The sequence below is a fragment of the Calypte anna genome, chromosome 7 (assembly GCF_003957555.1).
Source record: "Calypte anna isolate BGI_N300 chromosome 7, bCalAnn1_v1.p, whole genome shotgun sequence".
Classification (NCBI taxonomy): domain Eukaryota; kingdom Metazoa; phylum Chordata; class Aves; order Apodiformes; family Trochilidae; genus Calypte; species Calypte anna.
The window spans coordinates 21,142,495-21,166,972 of NC_044253.1; the positions used below are offsets into that span (position 1 = coordinate 21,142,495).

The window sequence follows — 24,478 nt, forward strand, 5'->3', positions numbered from 1 at the left end:
TTTTTTCTTTTTTATTTTTCTTCTTTGACGGGAGCTAAATGTGTTGTTGCCTGACAGCTAAGTCTGAGCAGTAAATACTCTGATGAGCTGTCATCCCAAATTCCCACATGAATTAAGTGATAATATGATTTGAATATTCTAAGACAATTACAAATATTTTCATCCCTTCAATTGCCTTTGGCCAAGATGAAAAATATTGCTTGAAGTTTGTTCTGTTGCCCTTATAGGCAGGACAAATTGAACCCCCTTCCACGGTGCAAATGACATCAATAACATTAACTTGGTTGTGCTCAAATCTGTGACCAATCCTGCAAAAGCACAGCTGAAAATATTATTGCTCTTGTCGCAATTCCTTACCTTTTCCCCAGGGCTTGAACAGTGCAGCTTCTAGTTGTGCAAACTGCTTCAAGCAGGGGCCACTTGGAACCTCACTCCTGGCTCGAAGTTTTGGGGAATTTATCCACACTACTTTTTCATGCATCGAACCAAAACAGTATTTCCCAAAGCTTCTAAGTATTGTTTGGAGAGGTTTTTTTGTTCTCCTGGCTTGTCAGAGTTAATGATCTTTCTTTAATGGTACGAGATCAGAACAATTTGCAGTACCCTTGGCTGCTATATGAGTTCTGTGGTTTGTTTTACATAACACCCATCTTTTAGCATACTTTATGTTTTGTAATGTAGTAGTAGAAAAAAAAAAAATTAACAATTTTTAACCTATCTGTTAACAGGTTCTGTGACTGGCTCTCACGTAATCTTTTCTTCGTGCAATCGTATCTACCCGCACAGGCAGTCAAGCAATCATCAGCAAAGATGCCTCTTTTTTCAGGGACAAAGAAATACTGCTTATAGTATAGTTTGGCCAGCCACTGTTTCTCCAGCTCACCCGGTTCCTAAGGTACTGCTGTTCTCTTTACCTAATCTGCTCTTCAGGCATTGTAGAGTTCGACTGCAGCCGTGATCAAATGTATTCGTGTTGGACATCTTGGGGTTTGGATCTCTGTCCTGTTGCTTGGTCTGTTATTTGAGAGAGGAGGGTTGGTGAGAGAAGTTTTCAGCTGCCTGCCATGTTAAACACAGTGGCATATCTAGTTATTAGGGAGTTTAAAGCTGAGGTTTGTGCAGTTACTGTAGTATAAACTTGAAATATTGTAATCGTCTTATCACTTTAGTATCCAGACTCTCATTTTGGACAATTGTAGATGGTCCTACCAAAAGTCAGTAGGAATCATCATGATCCTCAGTCCTTTTCAGCCTAGGACTATAAAAAGCTGTTTATAAAAATATTTTTATTTTGTTGAAGGTTTGCTAATTGGTTGTGTCAGATTTAGGAAGAGAATGTAAAATACCTGCTGGTAGCTGCCTCACAACCCCACTGCATGTTCTCAATTCATCTTCACTGTGCCTGAGAGGTTTTTTCCTTGCAACACTTCTTTTTTTTTTTTTTGCTTTTAAAAAAATCTACTTCATAGTCAGAAGGAACTTTTTCATGAAATTTTAACATGTGTTCCACTTCTGGCTTTGTTTTTTCATTTAACTACAGCACATACAGATTAACTATTTAGTATCTTTAGCCAAAAGAAAACAAGAAAACCGATGTACCTCTTCTAAACTCTGATTTTCAGGATGTATATTAGTATTTTTTTAATTTTGCATTTAATTCTATTATGGATTTCTTATGCAAAATACAGACTGTTTCTATGAGACAGAAATACTACAAAGGTGTTAGACAGGAAAACCGATAAAGGTGCTGGATGCAGGGCTTTTATACCTAAGAGGCTCTGGAAGCTCTGTGTGCAGAGAGAACACCAGATTACATGCTTTATATATTTTTAAAGGTTTTAAACTTGTAGAACTTGCAGCCCCTTTTTTCTGTATTTACCTGTTTCTTTTGGGATAAAGAGGGAGGAATACATTGTCCTATTGAAAAGTTTTCTTCACAGATAATAGTTCTCAGGCTACCTAAAAATCAGTCCAGTTCTTCATCTCTGAAAACTTGAGGGTGATGTTATTACTTTATAAAGAGTATGCCAGAAATAATATTGAAATAATATGTTTTTTTCAAGATACTGGTTTGAAACTATGCATGTAGACTTGTGTGTATACTGCTTTGGACCTCTCTCTTAACAGATCTTACAGGTCAGCAGGGTCAGGTCTCAGCATTTATTATGTAAGTGCCCTCCAAGGGAAAAGCAAGGGTACTGCTAAGCATAGGGTTGCTAGTACAGCAGATATATTTTTTTTCTTCTAAATGAAGTCCCAGATTACTGTAATAGGATGGATTTTAGGGTTGATAAACCATTCATTTGAATGAAATGTAAATCTGAAGTTCTGTTGTTGTGAATCCACTAGTTTAACTTCTTATCAGAGTAGAAATTAAATACCAGTAGTCTTCCTATTTCAAGTCCTACTAGAGCTAATTGGTTGCACTGTTCTTTACTCTTACACCTTTACCCTTCCCCAGACAGTGAGACAGCTCAGGACCCTCCAAGAAAAAGTGCATATTTGTCTCTGTGCAACCGTTATTATTAGTGCTACCATTATTATTAGTTTATTGTGTTCATACAGTTATCAGTAAATTATTGTGGATTAAAAAAACAAACAAACAAAAAAACAAAAAAACCCAAAAGTGAAACAGAAGTGAAATTTCACCTCTGTGTGAAGGCTGAGAACTTTCTATGCAAAAAAAAACTTAATTGCACTTTCCTTGACATGGTGAACTGGGATACTGTTGCATAGTGTAGATGGACAGCACATGAATTAGATTAGTAAGTAAAAACTCTAAAATAAAACACTTAAATCCTATGGTACTTAGTAAAAAACCCAATCTCATTGATTCATTCACAGGAGTTTTGTCTGAGCAAGAAATTAAGGATTTGATCAGTTCTACTTTTGTGCCTAATTCTGTATGTTTGTCTCATCAGATCTAGCATTTTGATGCATTTTTTAAAAAAAATGAGCAACTCTGCAAAAGAAAATGAAGAGTTTTACATCTTTCTCTCACAGTTTCAAAACTTGCCACTGTCTGTGCTGTAAATTGGCTGCAATATCTGGAGTTTCAGCACTGGAAGGTTAACAGACTGTGTAAGTCAGTAGTAACAGGCAATGTTAAGTTCAAAAGGGCAGTGGAAGAAATACTGAGGCAGCCTTGAGGGTTTGCCCTGATGGCTTAGGAAGGTCGATACTACGACAGAAAGGGCAAGCTGCCATGAAGCAGGAGGCAATATCTGAGAAAATGATCCCATTGTCATGCTCAGTTTTCTGATCTTCATTTTCAATCCTTTTTCTCCAAGCACATAAAGAAGCCAGACTATGTGACGACAGGCGTTGTACCAGACTGGGGAGACGACATAGAAATTAAGAATGAAGATCAGATTCAAGGGCTTCGTCAAGCTTGTCAATTGGCCCGTCATGTCCTGCTTCTGGCTGGAAAGAGCTTAAAGGTAACAATTACACAAGTCCCATAAAGGTTTTGGTGTCTTTTATGCTTTCACTTCTTTGGGTTTTTTTGTTGTTGCTGTTACTTTCCCAACTTTAATTTAGATCCTGAAGAAGTTTTGATTGGGTCTAAGATATGCCTGTTTCATTATTTCTGTATTTTAGACCCATGGAGCACTTAGAGTGAGTTACTGACTCAGGCATAGTATCTCAGTCTGTAATCTCCCTCTGTTGGGATGATGCCAAATCACATCAGTTTCTCATAAGGCTCACACTACATTTTTTCTTTCATTTCATGGCCCATCTTCCTTGTACGTCCTTCCTTCCAACTCTGCATGTGTGCAAGTCTCAAGGGCTGGGCGGCCTCCTCTCTTCCTGTCCATCCTTCAGCCTCTTGCTTTCCCATGGGGTCTAGTGTGACACGAATTAGAGAGCTGCTGTTGGGAAAAAACATCTGCAAAATCCCACACAATTATCCAGAGTGCATTGATAATAAAGCCTCATAGTTTCCAACAATGTTTCTACAATATGCTTTTTGGGATACCTCCCAACTGAAAATGTACTAGGAGGAGCCTGCTGCAAGGTTTTGCAGTTGAAGGAGAGTTTTTTAGTCTTGTCTTGGCATTTCATGTAATAGCATACTGGATAGGGTGAAATGGGTTGAGTGGCTATGAGATGCAGAGATAGATGGGGGCTGTAGGTCAATGCCATTGACTTAAAAGGGGAAAAAATTATCAGTTTACCATGCATTTTTCTTTCAGCTATCATCACACTCTCCCAGAGTTTTAATTCTGGAGCTCATGTGGACAGTAACAAACCTGCCTAAAGCTTTAATCTCACATATGCTTCTTCATGTTTAACTTTCTCATGTGTGATTATTTTCTAGTACAGGAAGACTTCCTGGTGTAAAGTTAAGGGCATATACATGTTTCTGAAGGATCAGAGTACAATGTAGGTTATGAATCAGGGGAGTGTTTCACTAATTCTGTTTGATATTTATCATGGGTAAGATACATATGTATGCAGCACAGTGTAGCTTATGAGGCAGGTTGTAGTATATGCCAAATCATACATAGTAGCAAAATATTGTGTATATGTAATAAATGTTTCAGAGCAAAAAGGTGTGTATTGCAAGAACTACATGGCCAGGAGCTGTGGACTGGGAGCAAGGCAGCATTTGGAGTTGCAGTGCCCAGAGTGCTGCCTAGGTCAAGCTGCAGACAGGGGCTGAGCTCTGTTTTACACCAGTAAATGTGTGTGCAGGACTCCCCTGACTGGGGAGATGCTCCACATCCCTCTGTCATTGACAGGGAGTGTCTTCTTTCCAGGCTGACACTGCACATGGCCAGTTCATACCCCCTTACACTTGTGTCAGCACCACTCTTTAATTTAAACAGCTTCCTGCCTTTCCTTGACTTTGTCCCCTTCACACAGTAATAGGAGCTATTACACCTCTCAGTGCATCACACTAAACAAACCAAGCTCTTTAAGATTATTTTCATAAGGTAAACTCTTGTTCTCCTATTTTATCAGAAGAGCCCCATCCACCCACCCACCCATTCCTGTTGTCTTCTGAACCCACCTTGCATGCAGCCCTCCAAACCAGCACTCACCTGTGTTTTAGCTAATGGTAGTAACATCCCCCAGTATAACAAAGATGCATTACAATGCACAGATGCAGAGGGACAACTTTTTAGTTGAATATGGTTTGATATTACCATTTGCTGCCCGTGAGACTTTGAAATACAACAGGGTGTTATATGTGATAGCTTTTACTGGGTTTGAGGAAAAGATTCAGAAACAAAACAGCAAATTCTATGGCACAGAAGTATTTTTTTAGGGACCATCACATTGTCTCGTTCCAAATAAGGGTTGAGGTGCACAGTAGGGGCCTCCCCAACATTGTCCAGCTAGCAGAATCTCCTTTAAAAGTAAAGCAGATACTGTTAAAAGCAGAAGTTTTCACAACATGTAAGCCTGCCATGCAGAGAGCACAGGTCTGTCTGCTGAGTGTCCAAAAGCCAAGTCACATTCCTTGAGCAGAGCAGTGGCAGGCAGGACCCAGTGTGGTGCATAGCAGTTCACTTTGTCTGTCGGCTGAAGATGGTAGATGGGCAAGCAGAGGCAGGAGCAACAAAGCTGTGTGTACCCAGAGCTGGTGGCTGCAGGTACCCAGTACAGACCATGCTAGGGCTGTGCTGCAAAGCCAGGGGGTTGCACAGCAACCCCAAATCCTGGTCGTGAGTGGGTTCATCCCTCCTCATCTGCCCAGCTACGCTTTCATGCTGAACAAGATGCAAGCTGAGCACATAGTCCTGCATTTATGCTTGGCAGAGTACAGAAGTACACTGTTGTATCCACTGTGTCATCACTGGGTATTTCAACACACAGATGATCATGGCTCCTGCACTGCAGCCCACCTGTACTCCACCTATTACTAAAAAGTCCTCCAAAATCACAGCCGCTGTAGCGTCTGTGTATGAAGTATGAATTTTACAGGCTCAAAACTCATTCAAATCAAAATCAATTTGCAGAGGAACCCTCAAAAGCACTTTTTCTCAATGAGAAAGGTTTCCCTAGCAAATTTCAACTTTCATCTCTAACCAATCTAGAGACAGAGATGATCTACAAGAAAAGCAAGAAGAATGTTATTTTAGGCATGTGCGTTTCCCACTCCATGGATACTGGGAAAATGGCAGAATGATTTATAAGAGGGTTGGGGTTTTTATGTGTAAAATAATGAGAAAAAGATCAATCTAGAAAACATCAAGCATAAAAATGAAGATTTCTAAAAAATATGGATAAGCTCTTGTAGATTCACTGTGATCATCCAGGCTATGGCAGTCCTCAAGATATGAAGCCAAATATGTAAATCTTTTATTAAATTAAAGAATACTTGCAACAAAACAATTGCAAGAAATACATAAGTACATTATAGGTACAGGGCAGTTATAAGAACTGAGATCCTTTCTTTTACAAATAAAAAGGGAAAGTAATGTTCTTTAAAGTACTGAAAGCATTGAAACTAGACATTTCTATAGCTGCTACTGAAACAAGATGCCAGAGAAAACCAATGTCTTTGAGAAAGCAAATGTGGAAAAAAGAATGGGAAGGGAGTAGGCAGTATTTTAGGTTTTCTAGTAACCTTTGAGTTCTCATTTCTACTGCATGCTTTTTCTCTTAAAAAAAAAAGAAAAAGAAAAAAGAAAAAAAGGAAAAAAAGAAGTCCAGTATATCAATAGAGTATATCAGACACTTTGGTGGTTTATAGCAAAGAGGCATACGAGGCATCCAAATTTTCATTGAAACCCTTGGCTGTAATCACATTCAGTAAATATGAGAAACTATCTTTGCTTTTTTAACAGAATGTTATCTTTGATGTTTTAGGTTGGCATGACAACAGAAGAAATAGATTCTATTGTTCATCATGAAATAATCAAACAGAATGCCTATCCATCACCTCTGGGCTATGGAGGTTTTCCAAAATCTGTTTGTACTTCTGTAAACAACGTGGTATGTCATGGTATTCCTGACAGGTATTTCCCCAATAATATACATTTTACCACCAGGAATTAAAATGTTAAACTGAAATTAATAAATCATGTTTAATATTGAACATACTTCATCTTAACTGTCATTTGTAAACCTATTGCAGATGCATATCATGTTACCACACTATGCTGATAGATGCTATAGAAATGTATGTGAAGTAGAAAAAGAAGTATTATCCCATTTGTCTAGACAGTTAAAAAAAAAAAAGCATAACGCTGTTAGAGTTTAGTGTGTGTAAAAAAAAACCTTCAGTAGAGTCTGGGGTTTTTTTCCTCCAGTAAAATGAGTTTAAGGTGAGGTATAAACAGATTTGAATTTATGTGTGAGGGGTTTTTTTATTATTTGCAATACATTCAGCTACTCACCAAGTAAAATATGAACCCTAGTGAGAGAAAAAGAATAAATATAATGGTGGATTCTTCAGGTGTTTGTATGTTTTTTCTGGTAGTTGTTTCTCACTATTTTATATTCAGCTGCGCTTGTTCTCTAAATAGTGAGAACTGAACATGAAAAATGGTTGTTCTGTTTGCCTCTGCCTTCCTCCATCACAAAATATTTACCCCTGATTTTTTATGAATGTGCCATTAGGTGTTTATTCTTGTATTTTCTTTGCTGCGAAATGTCCGTCACCATTCTTTTTTTATTATTTCTTTATCTTTCAGTCGACCTCTTCAGGACGGAGATATTATCAACATTGATGTCACGGTGAGTAATTCATATAAAAAATAGTCTTTGATCAACTTTAGAATCACTAGTAGCAACAGGAAAATAGTGGATTGGAGATGGGGGATGCACAGATGGATGTGCTGTTTACTTCTGAGCCAAGGCACAAGCAGCTGGTTTCCTTTTTTGTTTTTAACGGTGTGTTTATTCCAGCTAGACCCAGGCCTGACTTGAATTTAGGACTGGAATCAGATGCACTGAGATCAATGTTGGCCTAAGTGAAATGTCAACCCAATCCTGCTATGTGTCATGTTTTTGAGAAGGTGTAATTGTTATTGATCCACTGTGTAGTTAATGCAGAGCACCACAGTACTGGGCAGCAGCTGAAGATAGATATGTATGAGATGAGCTAACATGAAGAAAGCCAGCATTTTTCCTTCACTCTGCCAAGATTGATCTTCCTCTTCCTGCTGATTTTGAGTGGGGCCTGTCATTATCTTACTCTGTCATTAGAGGCTACATTGGCCTGTGTATGTCAGTCTATTTGGACAGCAACTCTTTTGCTAGCAGTGTTCCCTACATTTATTAAAATCCCTGAAGGTAGTGTTGTGTTCCATTTCTGGTATAAAAGCCCTGAACCTTTTGCACAGAAACAGAAATAGTGTGATATAGCTGTGACTTAATATTTCCAGAGAATGGTCAATTATAGCTATTTAAATAAACACTGTCTGTATTTGCTTAGGAGCAAGTACAGAAACGTGAAACCTAATTCTCATTTCATTTAGGAAAAAAACAAAACAAAACAAACACTTTCTCTTGCAGAAGCTTATTTTCTTTTTACTGTGCATTTTTTTGTTTTCCCAAAGTGCACTTTATTTCTAATACAAGCACAGATACCTTTTGGCTTCTACTGTTATTTTGCAATAATATGTCACATACAAGGGAGTAACATCTCATAAAAATGAGCTTTTTTAATCATTAAAGAAGCTCTCTGTAACTTGATACTGTTTTCCATGGGCCCAAATTTCATGCAGAAGGGAAGAAATCTCCATCAGACCTGCAGCTGAGCATGAGATTCAATCTTTCTAAAATATTTTTTCTATTACAATTAGGGTCAGTGACTGTTTTCACATGGTATAATCACATGTGATCCAGAATTGGGTTTGCTGTGGTTTTTTTTTAAATCTTACTGAATTCTTCCCCATGCCCATACTTTCTAATTGTAGAATTCTGTCTACTGGGTTTACACAGTGTGATCTATTATTTTCAAAGTATATTTTTGGCCTGTATTTTTCCTTTGGTGAACTGGTTGTAGCTTTGCTCATTTTACTAGACTAAATCTGTTTGCAACAGTGAAGGAGTTAACATCTGGTTTCCTTTTCTTTTTCTTTGTTTTTTTTATCTGTCAGGATAATAATGACTGCTTAGATTTAAAAAAAAAACACAAAAAGGTGTAGGTTCACATCACAGGTACTTTGTGTGATAAACTTAAGCCAAGCATTTCTATATTAAAGTGTTGTTCTTAACAAATAATGTCAGACTAAGTGCTAGTGGTCTTTTTGAAGATATATTTTAATCTGTTTTCTGTCTCAGAAAAAAAAAAATTACATTTCGGTGAATTAAAAAGATTCCTGCAAGGATGGGAATTGGTGATTATCTCTGTAAAGATTTTTTTATTGCTTATAACTAAGCTCTGCTGTGTTTGATAATTTCTCAGTTTCAGAATATCTAAGGAAAAAAATACTATTTTGCAGTGTTGCTAATTATATTTTAGCTTATAATTAATGAGCAAAACTGATATGTTTCACAGGTCAGTAGAACAAAAAGCAAAGTAAATATTTAGTAAACAAATAGTTTACTAATGTATATGAGTTCAATAACATGATTAAATAATATTCTGGTTATTAAGTGGAAGAACTTCACACTATTTACACATTATTTGAAAAAAAATCTATTTTTGCATTATTAATATGGTAGAATTTCATAGATTAAATACAAGTTTTATTGCCTTGAATCATGTAGCTTATAAAATGTATTTTCATGTAGAAACAACAGTCTTGTCCATGACTGGACAACATAGTGCAGTTTTTGGCCTGCCATTACCGGGTTAAATTTCTTACAACTTGTTTCTTTCATTGCCCTTTAAGGAATTAGTATGTTATAGTTGCTGTGGTTGTAGCTTATTAACATCAACTATATATAATTGCAGTTGATGGGCTTCAGTAATAATAATAATAATATCATTATTATGCTCTCCTGTGTTTTTAATCTGTGTTTGCTTTTCTGGGGTGATGATGTTTTATGCTAGGATTATGTGCATTGTACTTGATAGAGCTAAAGATGTTAGTTAAAAAAGAAACTAGTAAAAAACCTAAGGTAGTTCAGTTTAAATATGAACTCTCTAGGTTAAAATCTGCCCAATGGGCATTAAATTATGAATATTGGACTGGCAGAGGAAGGTGCAGAGGAGGATTTTGCAGCCCCTCTCTGCTGTAGCTGTGGCAGCATGGTTGGACCCTTGCTGGCACTCACCTTTCTTTAAAATGTCCCTTGCTCCTGTCTGCATTTCCTTCACATCTCAGCCTGGACACAAACCTGGCATTGGGGTAAACTGTCTGTAGTCAGATTGAGCTTTTTTTTTGGTCTGGAATTGACCAAAAATAATGTGAGTATGTTTTTCAGAAATAGCTGGCCAGTGGCAGAAGTTTGGTGCTTTGAGTTTGGTGACTTATGAGTCCTAGAAGGATAGTTGCCCGCTTTTCAGGGGAGGGGGAAGTGTTTTAGAAGACCAAATCTGTGCACCATTGTAATTTGTCTTTCTGTAGGGAAGTTTGGCTTTGTCTTGCAATTATGTGCCTGGTTGCCATACTGCAGAGCTGCAAACTCCACTTTAATGGTATTGCAAACTCAATAGTGCAGAGCCAGGGTTTCCTGTGCCTGCCAGAGAATTTCTGGAGATCTGAGGTTTAAAACCTATGAAATGTCAAAAACAAACAAACAAACAAAAAAACCACAAAAGAACCCTCCCAAAAAATTAAAAACAAATGAAAAGCAAAAACCATGTAATTAATTCAACAAGATGTCACACTTTCAGCACGTGGTACCAGAACATTGTTTGTTCTCTTTAGAAAGTCATTGCTGGAAATCAGAAATAAAATCCAATGTCAATGCCATGTTGTAGTTTAAAAGTGAGATGTGCATCCAGGGCAGGGGTGGGATGTAGATTTGGTCCGTGCTTCGGTGGGGGCTCCCTCTGGATCACTCAGGAGATGCTGGCTATAGAGGTACAGCTCTCCCTGCCAGACACCCGTGGGCTTGACACCCATCCCCTGTGGGGTGCCAGCAGGTCCCTGGGGCAGGGGCAGGCAGCCAGGGCAGGTGGGCACCTGACAGTCACTTTCAGCCCCCTTCAGCCCATGCACAGCCCCAAACCATCTTCTTGCACGCAGCCCTGCTAAGCTTATGCCCTGTAGCTGAGCAGTGTCATTGTCTGGGGCACTGCTGGGCAGAGAGGCACAACTTTTGCATTTGAATGTTTAATTATCAACCTTTGCACACCTTGCAGTCTTTCATGCTTTTTTTTTCTCTCTCTCCAATGTTTCATTTTTCCAGTCTCATTAATGCAAATGCAGCTTACATGCGTTCTGTCCATTACAATGCATAACTCATTCCTAGAAAGAATGGATTTAACTAAGGGGATTTGTTTCTGGATGAAAAACAAGAAAATGTCTTTACATTTCTGGATGTGTTTAGGTGTATTACAATGGCTACCATGGTGACACTTCTGAAACCTTTTTGGTGGGCAATGTGGATAAATCTGGTCAAAAGTTAGTGGAGATTGCCAGGAAATGTAGAGATGAAGCAATTGCAGCTTGCAGACCAGGGGCTCCCATCTCTGTAATTGGAAACACAATCAGGTAAGCCTTACATTGACAAGTAAAGGGAGGGCTGGCAAGTGGGACAAAGGTTATTGGTGGTTTGGTATAAAGCTGATGACATGTTTTATGATTCAAAACCATCATTTCAGTCTGATATCAGTATGTGAACTGCCAAGCTGTAATGTTTTTCCTTGGGTAAAAGATTTTTTTTTTTTTAAAGTGAATTACACTAGGGTCAGCAAATATAGCTGTAGAAAGAGTCAAAGATATTCATAAGGTAGATTTAAATTAAGATGTAATTGCTGTGGGTTTTGTTTCTTTTTTATTTGTGTGTGAAACTACACCACATCTGTCTAACCATGTAAGAAGTATAGAAAACATTGTTTTCATTGTGTAGCAATAACGAATGTTACAAAGGAATCAGTCAACATAAATAAGTCTCTTTGTTTAAATGTACAAAAATATTTAACTGGAGAGCTTCTGATCTTACAAAGAGTAGCGCATGCTAACGTCACAGGGAAAAAAAGAGCTCACATTCAGGGATTTTTCCCTATTTTGCATCTCTTCTAGCCTTCACACAAATGCACTCATGACTCATCTTCTGCAGGCAGGTTTTTGAAGGTACCTATGGATTATTTTAAAATGTTTGCTAAAAAAAACCCAAAATACATGTATTGTATAGATTTCATTAAGCAACACTTCCCTGGACTATTAATGGTTCCAGCATGCTACTGAATACATTCTGATTACTTAAAAGCTGAAAGCTTAGTCACCTTAAAAGGATGGTGCTTTTTTTTTCTTTGTAAATCTTCAAATACTTTAAGGAAAAAAGAGAACAGCAAAATATCAGTTAGATGTATTTATAGCTTTAAAAATATTGTAACAGAGTCTGAATCAAACTTTAGTAAAACCTCTTTGGGTTATATCTGAGAAGCTTTTATTGAAGACTTTGTATAAAATTGTGTTTTTGACAGTTTTAAATTATAGGCTAACTAGCCCAGAGAAAAAGGATAGTGTCTTTCTGTTCTTTCATAGGAAATGTTGAATCAGACCCCTACTGGGAAAAGAAATTTAATGCATATCTCACTATCTTACTGTCCATGAATATAATAGAAGTGAATTCAAAATGTAGTTTTATTTTTGCAAATGGGATGAGTCGATAGATGCACCTCATATTTTTTAACACCTAGGGTTCAACAAATTTACTGGTGGTGCTCTTGCATTTTAACAAAATTTATTCTTGAGTAGAAGGGGGCACAGAACACTGGATTCTTATTCAAGCATTCTATCGAGCTCTGCATTCATGGCTGTGTCTAAAGGGCATGTCAGCCTTTGATTCTCTCTGAGAGGTAATTATCCTTTTCCTGTCACGGAACAACAAATGATAGCTAACTACAGAGGCACATTTGCAGTAGTCACATTCATCAACTGCAGAAAAAAAAATTCAATTTAATTGTGCAACACAGCTGCACATAGGCTTTTTGAGCATTTCTGTTGTTCTCCCTGTCTTGCTATTCCTCCCTCCAGATCTATTTTTTAAACTTTTTTTCTGGTTATTTTTTTCCCCTTTTTTGTCTCTTCTTCCATTTTTACTCTCTGTACTTTCTTGTTAAAGTAATTTTCCTTTGTGGCTCTCATTCTTTTTTCCCCATTGAAGGCTATGAATGTAGAAAATTATCACAATTACTCATATAATTGAGCCTCTTTGTAGCAAGTGCAACTCCAGTAGCCTTTCTCCATCATGAAAATGGTTTCATTATAGGGTTTTTCATATTCTCTGACACCATCTACACAGAGGAACAGGCGTGCAGATGAGATGTACTAGGAACAGGGTAGATCAGTAAGGTCACAGTAGGAATAATTAGCTCTGCTATGGAAAGAGCATCTAGGCCTTTTACTGCTACATAAATGTACTGTCCGTGGCTTTTAGTCACAAAAAAACTTACTAACAAATGGAGCTCCCGCCTACTACTTTGAAAAAAAGATTTGTATCAACACTACAATTTTCCATCATTAAGACTAATAACACAGAGCCTAGTATACATCAAGGGGAATAAAAAGAAAAATCTCACATTCAAGTGGCGGCTGGGTGCTGACCTTTGTTCCCTTTTTTTGTGTTCAACTTAACTCTTTACAAAAAAGAGCCACACGCCACACCAACATGCAGGTGAACTCCAGCTAGTGCTAGCAAAGCATGGCATTCAGTTGGAAAATCTGATAAATCTCCATGCAGGATAATGCATTTCATTACAGATTCACTACATTAATTCTGGCTGTATTAAAAAAAAAAAAAAAAAAAAAAAAAAAATTGAATGTGACATTGGATTTTTGCTATGTTGGTACAGAGGTCAGTTTACTTGCAAAGTCTAAATATATACTAAGCACCCCCTTTGAAAAGCAGATTAATCAAAGCTAGTAGCTGTTCAAAGCTGCCCATGAAATAACAGGTCATTAACTTTATCTCTCAAGATTTTATCATGTCTTGGATTTCAATGTGCTGATTTGTTTAGAACTACTTTAACACCACCTCTGCTGAAAGATCCCCTTGGTTTGGTGAAGCTGTGTGTCTGGTTATTCATCATTTTGCATTTTCATACAGAGAGACATGTATGATACATGCATCCTCAAAATCTTAAGTTGCAGGAGTGAGATCTGAGAATGAGAACTTAAAGGCTGAAAACATTTAGTCCCATCAGCATGGAAACGTGTCAAGGTTTCTTTGATCAATATTTCTATAAAGGTGCTCAAGTGATATGCAGAATATATCTTAGGCACAAATAATCAGAGTATTTCCTTCCTACAAGAAGTTTGAGAAGAATTCATGTCACAGAGGTAAATTTGTGTTCATTATTCTAGTATAGTCTTTGTTATGGAAGCTCGACAGTTGACACAGAGTATTTCACAGCCAGCAGTTCCTTCTCCCGCCTTCTATAAGTTGCGGATGAAAAATTGCATAGATTCATGATTTACTTTGTTTAGAAAAAATTGAATGTTTGCTGACCTGTTCTTATTGAAGGTGGTGGCAAAGCCTTCAGTCAGCTTTAGTGGAAACAGAATCAGGCCCTATGTTCTATTTCCTTCTACCATTCCTGACACTTTGCTTCCAGATAGAAGCAAATCTAGTTTGAAATCTGCTTTCCAGACAGCGAGTTTAGGGATGTGGAACTGTTGTGAGGGTAGAGAGTTAAAAATCATAAATGCAATATTGTTAAATAAACCGATTTCCAACTGGTAGGAAAAAATAGTAGTGATGAAAGTATTAATACATGGTTTAAAATGTTTTAACTCATAAGTATATGTTTTGATATTAATTTAGAACAATATAATGCAGATTTTTTTTTAAATCTGTTTCTATCAGATTATGCACATTTAAACAATAAGTGGCTCAGGCAAAATAAGTCATTTTAATGTCATCTGTGATAGATTTTCCTTGACAGCTACTGTAAATTACAATTACACTGCTTCTCTCTGCACTTGAAAGTAAGCATTGCAATAAATTATCTTTTATTTCAATCCATCATGTCTGTTTTCAGTAACAGAGAACCTCAAATAAAAGTTCAACATTATTGTAAGAAAAATATAGTAATTTGTGTTCCAGTTTGAAACTAAAATGTACCTTTCTTTCAAAAAACAATTGTTGGCTTTCAAAAATATTACTAATTATACCTCAACATTTATTGTCATTATAGGGAATCCCAGAACTTGTGCATTCCCTCAGTCTAGAATTACTATTTAAGAGAAAAATACTTTAATATTTCATTAATTTCGTAGAATTTCATAATTTCTCAAATGAGATAATGGTACTGTTCAAAATAGGTGTTTTTATCACTAGCTGATCTAGTCTAGGCTTATGCTGTTTTCAAGAATTTAAAAAATAAAAAGTAAATACACTGTTCAGTGGACATTTCCCTAACACTGTATCTAGGAAAAACATGATTACTTCTAATTGGAAAAAACTCAAGGCGTTCATATCAGAATGTAAGAAAGCAGTTCATAGATCTGTTGTTGCTTTCAGTGTTTCCCAAGCATGTTCACTGCTTAGATGTGTAAGACAGATCTGTTTAACAACTTCAGCCACTCAAGTCATCCTGCTCTGCCAGACCACCGCTGGGAAAGTTTCATCCCTGGGAAGAGAAGCTGGCACTGCAGGGAAGGCATCCTGAGCGGGGGATCAGGTCCCCAGGGTGCTCAGCCAGGGCAGCAGAGCAGTCTGTGCCATCTCATCACAGCCAAATTCTTCCCTTGTGCTACCGAGAGCCCAGACAGGCAATTGTTATCAGTGCTGAAAATGGGATTTTTCTTCACTTTTTTTCTTCAGTAAGGACAGAGCTGCCTTGTGGTAAAAGTGACAATATTTGGAAAAAGGAAAAGAAAATGTTCGTTTTGAGGTTTCCCCCCCTAAAAAACAAAACAAAACCCAAAACAAATGGGGGAAGAGGGCGGATAAGTTACAGTCCTGAAATTGAGTGGATGGGTTTTCTTCTGGAGCTGGGATGCCTGTTGACACTCCCAGAGGCTATCTGCACAGGGCAGCCCCCTAAGGAAATTATTTCAACCTCCTTTCCAGCTTCTTATCAGGAAGAATTCATCCCATTCACCCAAGAGCTCTTTTCAGGGAGGGCTCAAGAGTATCAGGGAGAGCTTTGCAGAGAGTCGATCCTGCCCGTTGCTGCTCTGTGGCAATTTTTCTGTTGGGCTGCTGGCAGGATGGCAATGCATGTCTCCACAATCATCCCTCCTTTCAGAGAACTCCTTTCAGATGTCTCCACAATCATCCCTCCCATGTTGTTATCTGGAAACATGGGAAGAGGATGCTCAGGAAGGAACCTACACCCAACTGTCCTCTGTCCACTCTCAGAAGCATGATGCCACCACTCTAAAGTCTCTGGCTATGGGCTTAGGTGGACAGCCTGGTCCTCAGTGATGTTCCTTTACCAGCTGGGCTGCTGCTGGTCCATTCTGACACCAGAGACTTTGGCTGGCTTTGCTATCTGCAAAAGAGGAATAGTACTGCAGGTACTTGACTCCACAGTCTCTGGGCTGGAACACATGGCATCAAAACATAAAATCAAGTACTGGGCTCATTAAATGATTATGCTTTTAATCCATCCCAATTCACCTCTGCCCAAGCATGCAGTGTAAGAATAAAATGGGATGATAAATTTGTCAATGGGTATTTTTAGCAATGGTTATTCTGAAGAATCTATCTTTTCCTTGATGCTGGTGGTGCAGCATGGCTCTGCCACCTCAGCCTTTGCTCTGGAAGTGATTGAGCTGAGGCATGCCTGCAGCAGAAGGGAGCTGTCAGGCTGGCACATCCACATAGTGGTGCAACTCTCCTTTTCCAAGGCAGATGCCAGGCAGCCCAGCTCAGCTATGTTGACTCCTGCCTTCAGCATCACTGGGTTCCTCCTTGCAATCAGGGCTTCTCTGCCTGCCTGCTCTTACACTGCCTGTCTGCAAGGAGTAGTGCATGGAGCTGGGGATGCACTCTTGTAAGGTTGCCTTGAAGGGAAAGCTGAAAAGAAAGGCCACTGCTTATAGATCCAGAGCTGAGCAATGAGACTGGGAGACCAAAATGTTGAGCTGTTGTTAGCAGCAAATGCCAAACTTGTGTGGAAATGCTCTTCTTCATGGCCTCATGGGTTTTTTAAATCAGATTTTAATCAGATTCCACAAACTGGGAATCATATCTGAAAGAGGCTGACCAAGATAAACACTTTAAATCACTCTTCTCAAAGCTGTTTCAAAGTCTTTACAGCCAATATGTAAATGTACATTTACAGGATTACGTTTGCAAGTTGCAGCTGGGTTAGTAGCTTTCTTATTTTATGATGGGTGGTTTAACTCCACAAGGAGGTAAAAGCTCAGTAGAGGTTTTTTAATACTCCAAAGTAAAACTAGTAGTTATGGAGTGAAATTCCACATAAGGTGCTTCTGAAGCACATGCAAATACTAAAACCAGAGTGAAGATGCAACTTAAACCACAGGTTTTCTCTGTGTCATTTCACGTTCATTTGGCCACATAATATTTTATGTAAAGAATACCCAAGCTCTGTATGTAGACAATACTAAGTGGGAAGAGTGGTGGGGGGATCACAGGCTCCTGTCAGTGTAGTTTTCAAAGTCCTGTGTTCTCCAAGATGCCCTATTTTGATCACAGTAACCACTGTAATACTGATGCCAACAGAGTAATTTTCAAGCTGCTTGACAAACGAGTGGTAGAATTCACCCCTGAAATACATGAGAACCACTTCCTTCACTGTGTGAAGATGGAGTATAGTCTTAACAATGCCTTTGGTGTGCCCCAGCCCTCCTGTGCACAGCTGCTGCTGCTGCCACTGTCACCCTCCTGGTCAGCACCTGAGAGCCAGGGTGAGAGTTTCCCCTGTTCATGGGAGAGAATGTATCAAAAACATCTCAAAAATTGATCGTGCCCTTTCAGTGGCCAGGGATATCGTGACTAGGCAGTGGGATTGTTTAGGCTTCTGCAAAAGGACTTGCAGAAGAAGGTGAAATAAAAGCTTATCACATTGCATGGATGGCTTCTCCCATCTCCAGAGAATCACTTCACCCATATGGGAATCATTATCTGCATTGCTCTGGGCTTGGTCACCAGACATCTTCCATTTTGTTTTGTGTGTGTTTATGAGTAATCTGGCTTTCTAATTCTCCACACTTCCCTGTATTTCTTCCTTGGCTTTTAGCATTGTCACAGTCAGCAGGCCTAGTCTCTGACTCAGAGGAGGGTGACGTGATAGAAATCAGAGAAAGTCTTTCCCATTGCTAGTAAGACTTACCCTTCATTATTTTTTTTTCTGTGTTAGGTGATATTTAAGATAAAAGCCTGAACTTTGACTATAAACAAACTCCTAGCCTTACCAGTACTCTTTGCCAGTACTTAAGAGTCTGGGGGCAGCTAAACTTGAAATTCCCATTCTACTCCAGAATTAATGAAAGAAATTTAATGGGTCTTTGGGTGGTGGGTAGGTAAAAGTTATTATACAAATGCTGTTAAAATGTGTTCCTGAGGTCTGAAGGCTGCAGCATTCAGTGACCCAACTTGGTCTTTCTCACTGCCATTTCACGCTGGTGGAGAACTATGTCCCTCAGTTGCAGTTGGCATTACATTCTGGGGCAGTCACCCCACAGGCACTGGAGTGAGCACTGTGAAGCCTGGTGTGCAAAGGGATCACTGTGCAGCAAGCTGAGGCCACTTTGCACCTGCATTAGTCTCCCCATGGGGTTGGACGCATCTTTCTGTCAAAGTTCAATTTCTGTGAGAGTTTACACATTTGGGTTTCTTAACTTTTCTACTTTTTTGCCTGCAGTCAGACTGAGAAAGCATTTGTTAGTGTGTAACTCTAGGTGAACTTTAAGTTTTTAAGTGCCTACCTTGATTTAAAACAAATTGAGCTTTTAATGTTGTAGGTGGAATCTTTCCAGGCTACGTACTTTCCTGTCTTGCTCCTGTTTGCTTTTAGAAATAGCATGGAACAGGGGTTATTTCTGATCCACCTCCATGTCCCCCTGAATCTCTACACATTTCTATTTTGGATGTGGGCAGCCCTTCTGTCTGAGCTGTCTCAAATCACCATCTCCCTCTGCCTCCACCAATGCTGGAGTAAGGGTACAGCCTGAGAATGAAGCCTGCAGGCATGGGGTGGCCTAGCAGCCAGAGGACAGCCCACATTTCCCTAGGCCCTCTTATTTTTAGGACTGAGGATAAGACTTTCCCAACATGGATAGGAGTAGGTGCTGGGCTGTGTTCCTGCAGGTAGCTCTTGGAGATGCTGCTCCCCAAGGCAGGCCATGAAGGGCAGGGTAAATCTCTCAGGAAGAACTGAAATGTCATAATTGTTATGATTTGGTTTTGCTGCTGTGGTGATGGGCTCATTAGAAATTCATTGCTAATTAGCATGAGCATGTTTGCTGGGGTTGTAATACATTTTAGTACAGAATGTTTGCAGTATTTCCAAAGGGAAGTGGTAGGGTTTATGAATCTCCCCGTCAGCAGCAGGACCTCCAGCTCCTGCAGGAAGCCTGGTGCAGGAAGCCTGGTGCAGGCAGCGGGTACACAGCTCAGCACCTCGGGAGGACTCGGTGAAGGCTGTGGCTGGAGATACGCTGGGGCCTCAACTGTGGGACTTGGCTGCCATTTAGCTGTCCCACCTTAAAATGAGTGCCCAGGGGGCTCATAGAAAAGGGCACCAGACAGCAGGGCCGGCACAGGAGCTACCAGTCTCAGGGCAGGTAAGTTAACTCTGAAACCTAACAATGGCTCACTGGTGCCGGCTCCCGTGTCTGCGGGAGCAGGCGCAATGCGGTGACCTGGTTATGGGCCGGGGAGGGGAGCTTGCAGTAATACCACTGGGGATGGGGCCGGGGCCGACTGGTGGAACTGGTGGTCGGAGTACACTCCTTCACGGCGTACTCTTTGCCCCACAGCTACGTAGCACAGCGGGGTGGCTTCCAGGTCTGCCCCTCCTTCGTCGGCCACGGCATCGGGTCGTACTTCCACGGGCACCCCGAGGTGTGGCACCACGGTAAGCGGCCCCGCCTCCCCCGCGCTGCCTCCCGGGGGGGCTTTCCACTCTGGGAAGCTGGCGGGCAGCCCCGGCCTCGCTTTCTGAGAGCCGCACGGGTATTTCTGGGGATAAATCGCTCGTTTAACGGAGTCGTCGGGGCAGCTGGGCCTCACGGGCCGCCTCCCCCCTCCTCCGCCGTGTGCTGCGATTCCGAACCCCCACACCCCCCTACCAGGCCGTGAGAGTTTGTGACGGGGCGATGAAAAATCGCGGCTGAAATGTGAAAGTCCCCGGAGCCGGCCTGAAAGGAGCTGCCGTCGGGGCGGTCCTGCTACTGCTGGGGTGGGATCTCTTCCAGCGGGTGCTCTGGTTCACAGGGACCTGCGAGCCAAAAAGGGGTTGAAGCCAAGTGCTGGTTACGTTTACTGGAAAAAAACAAACAAACACAAAACAAACAACAAAAAAATCCCAGCAGTCATAAGCGCATTTTTATTTCCTTTTGTAGCCAATGACAGTGTTTTGTTAATGGAAGAAGGAATGGCGTTCACAATAGGTTAGTAACTCTCTGCTATGGTTTTCTTTAAAAAAACACGCACAAAGAAGCCCAGATCCATACCATTTCTTTACTGGGATAGAGAAATATCCATGCAGATACAGGGATGTCGGCGACACTGGCCCCTTAAGAAGCAGATTAAAGTTAACGTTATAGAAAAGCATATTAAGGAACCAGTTGGCTGAAATAGCTTGCAAGTGATAAGATTTCGGAAATGAAATGTTTATTACAAATCTTATTAAATTACATATTTGACGCATATTTTTGGCAAGCTGGTGCACTCGGGCTCTGGAGGATGAGAAGGATGCAATTGCGTCCCCGAAGCCGTTGTTTGCCAGCGAGCTGCCTGGTGGCTCTTATCTCATTTGCTGCCTGCCAGAGCTGCTGCTCGGGTTTGGGGGCTGCCGCGCCGGGAACCAGTCAGAACCTCGCCCCGCAGACTGAAAGTGCTAAATACCAATCATGGAGAGCTGGTGGGGGAAAAGCCCTCTTTCTCGCTGTGTGGCTAAATGGCGCGGCAATTAGAGGGAAATAAGAAAATTGTTGTTTTGCTGATTTAATGAACATTTTAAGCCTGTTTTAAAAATTCAAATGTTTAAAACTATCTGCTGTTTTTAAGTGCGGTTAGTGCTTTGGTTATTATCCACGGGGTCTTAATTAAAGCTTGATTAAAATTCCCTGCTTCTACAAAAGAGGAATGGGCAACTTCCTACCTTGATATTTCGTCTTCCTCTTTAGTTCACCTTTAAGTGTTGCAAGAGAGTGGCGGCCCAGGGAGGAAGGGACCTGTGCAGAAGGGGAACTACCTGCTGGGACCCCCTCTCCCTTGCTTGCTGTGCAGTCTGCATGGTAGTGTGTATACATTTTGGTTTTATCATTGCAGAGCCCATAATAATGGAAGGATCCCCCGAATTTAAGATTCTGAAGGATAAATGGACGGCAGTTTCTGTGGACAATAAAAGGTATCTGATTTTAGTTTTTGATCTATACTAAGCCTTGGAAGTGATCACTGACAGGCAAAAAAAAAAAAAAAAAAAAAAAGTCACTGTTTTTTATGGGTGCAATGTATGTGTTTTCCCCCTAATAACTTCTACATGTGCCTTTCAGATCAGCACAGTTTGAACATACCATTGTGATTACCTCAGAGGGAGCAGAAGTCCTCTCTAAACTGGTGGAAGAAGCCTAAAGATGGAGCAAGGAGTGGAGGAACTCGCTGTGCTTCTGGGAGTTCCAGTTTCCCTCAGGAAAGAGAGGAGTTTTCTGTAATTTCTGTGGGGAATGGGTGCTGCATAAGTCACTGCAGGGGACAGAAAAAGAACTTAAGGGGTCGGTACTGGACATAGTCCTTTCTGTGTGTTACCTCGTGAGTAATAGAAGTCCCTTGGCTTTTTTGTGACCGTGGAAGCATCCATGCACAGCCTGCAAGTGCAAAGGATTTAGGTTATTTGAAGCGAGGGGCAGAGAGTGTGTCCTCTCTATTCCAGATCCTGTGTAGGACAAACACCTATTGGATGACACAGTCTTAACTGTAGCTCAGAGGACAGCAGAACATAGTGTTCTCCCTTTATATCTGACCTATGGAGTAAATTTGTCTTCTCTGAGATTAGCACAGTGTTGTTTCCCAGGTTCTGCTAGGATGGAAAAAAGTTTCCTGGGTGTGTCAGGCGGAGACAGCAGTCTGTTCCTCCACAAGCCATGCCAGCAGCTGTCCCCCTTCTTGCCTGGGATAATTTCTCTTTGCACAGCACAAAAAAAATATTAAAAATGGGATGCGTGCTTCTCTGGACATCAATAATTTTCCTGCTTGAAGAACTAACCAGTTTGGGGTAATCACTACCCACGTTGTTAAGGGAGAGGCATTCTGCAGTTTAAGCGTTTAAAAGAAATTGAAAAGTTTATGGTCTGGAGGATGACTCCCAGTGCCTGCCTGCGGTTTTGAGCTGATCGTCCTCATGAGCTGAGGGTTCCGCTCGGCCCTGCGCTGGCTGCGGTCCTGTCCCGGACCTGCCGGGGTGGAGGCTTTGATTTATACCAATTCGGTTGCTGACCGTCCCGTCGGGCCGGCAGAATCTGGCCTTGGCAATTGGAAGCTATCCGAGCAGGACCCGGTCCTGAGAAATACGAGATGGCCTTGGAGATAAGCAAGTGACATCCAGAAGTGCCCCAGACCCGCGGCAGCAGCGGTGCGGTTTTGGTACAAATAACTTTTCCTTAATTGTAGGCAGATGCGGTCCCGTGCTGAGGGCACCGACTCCCTTAGTGGTGCGGGGCAGAACTAAGCCGCTTTCTTACAGCTTCACTGCTGTTTGTTTTCACTCGAGTACAGCGAGCTGTCAGCTCTAATAGTTTCTAACAGCATCTTTTCAAAAAGCAAGCCCCCCCTCCCCCCGAACGCGGCTAACACCGCGGGGCCGCCTCTCAGCTCCGTCCTCCCCGAGATGAGCTTGGAAGGCCTTAAAACATATAAAAACAAACAGTGCAGCCGACAAGTTTACAAAGACACAGAGGTTAAACAGCGCGCCGCGCCCTCGGGGTGCGAGGGACACCCAGCAGTGCCCGGGGGATGTATTTCCTTTCCTAACCCCCCATCGTGCTGCCCCCCCCCCCCTGAGGGGCTCTGGGGGCAGATCTGAGGACACACCAGGGGCCCGTCCCGGGGTTTGGGCCGCGCCGGGAGCCCCTGGATAGCATCGCAGGTGCTTAGCGAGAACGGTGGGAGCAGAGAGCGGCTTCTCCTTGTTTCCTGCCGGGCCGCCTCTGTCCCACGCTTACCACGGGGTGGGATGAGGGAGCGGGGTAGCCTGGAGCAGGGAACCCTCCCCACACCCCTGCAGGCCAGAGTAAGAAGGCTGCTGGCAGCTCCTGGTAGTTGCTGTTTGCTCTGAAGTCGCCCCCCTAACTCTGAGGGGACTGCGGGTTTTTACCGGCCGCAGCAGAGCGGTGGCGGCCAGGCGCTGGCGTTAATGATGCACGTTTGTAATCCTAATTATGAACGAGATGAAAGAGATGCCTCGGCTGTGAGAGGACAACCGACGCCTCGCACAAGGCCCTCACGCAGCACTTCCTGCCGAACGAGCACAATGAGAGCCCCGACGGGGCGATCGCCCCCGTGGGAGCGGGGAGACCCGCAACCCTTGCACTGCGGCAGAAGCCGCACTGCCCGGGGCAGCCGCTCCTCGGACGCGTGTGAGCAGAGCCGCTCCGCATGGTCTGCGGGGTTTCGGCAGGGCCGGCGGGACGACGTTTGGTCCCGGGACTGGCTGCTCTCGGCCGACCTGGGGAGGTGGTGGCAGAAACGGCGAGCGCGGAACAGCCTTTCCGCCGCTCCCCGCGGCCGCTGCGGTCCAGGCCAGCTAGAGGTGCCGGACCTGTACCCCGTCCCCTCCTCCGACAACCGCGCCGAGACGCCTCGGGTGGTCACTTACATCCCCAGGGAGGCAAAGCCGGAGGGGTCCGTGTTGAAGGGGCTTACTGTTGCTGCCCCTTCCTGCGCCAAGCCGCGGCGAGTTCGTGAAAATTAACTTTGCGCACCGCGAGCAAAATAAAACATGCACGCGCACGCACACACACACACACACACACACACACAAAAAAAAAAAAAAAAGAGAGAGAGAGAGAAGAGGAAGCAAAAGAGGTGTTAGAAAACGGGCAATTAAAACCGACGGAGCCACTAATAAAAAAATGGGGGGGGGGGAAATAGTCAGAGCAGAGGGGCTCGTAGTTGTCAGTTTTGCACACTGATCAGCTGTCTGGCTGCTGCAAGGACCGGCGGAGCCTGAACACCGTGCGGTCGCTGCCGGGGAGCCCTGTCGCGTCGGGGCAGCGGACCCTGGCCCCGCCGGCAGCGGCGGGGTAAAACGGGCCGGCGC

General features: G+C 41.9%; 1 protein-coding gene across 2 annotated transcripts in view; it reads left to right on the forward strand.

Moving 5' to 3' along the window:
* Window positions 1–22,005, forward strand: part of METAP1D (methionyl aminopeptidase type 1D, mitochondrial) — a 49,157-nt gene extending 27,152 nt beyond the window's left edge. For both annotated transcript variants that reach the window (XM_030454223.1, XM_030454221.1), the window contains exons 2-10: window positions 729–895; window positions 3,291–3,440; window positions 6,823–6,971; window positions 7,650–7,692; window positions 11,404–11,567; window positions 19,977–20,074; window positions 20,562–20,609; window positions 21,493–21,571; window positions 21,717–22,005. In XM_030454223.1, coding sequence (XP_030310083.1) covers window positions 729–895; window positions 3,291–3,440; window positions 6,823–6,971; window positions 7,650–7,692; window positions 11,404–11,567; window positions 19,977–20,074; window positions 20,562–20,609; window positions 21,493–21,571; window positions 21,717–21,795 — 977 coding nt within the window. In that variant the 3' untranslated portion in view covers window positions 21,796–22,005. The remainder of the gene's footprint in view (window positions 1–728; window positions 896–3,290; window positions 3,441–6,822; window positions 6,972–7,649; window positions 7,693–11,403; window positions 11,568–19,976; window positions 20,075–20,561; window positions 20,610–21,492; window positions 21,572–21,716) is intronic.
* Window positions 22,006–24,478: the final 2,473 nt, after the last annotated feature.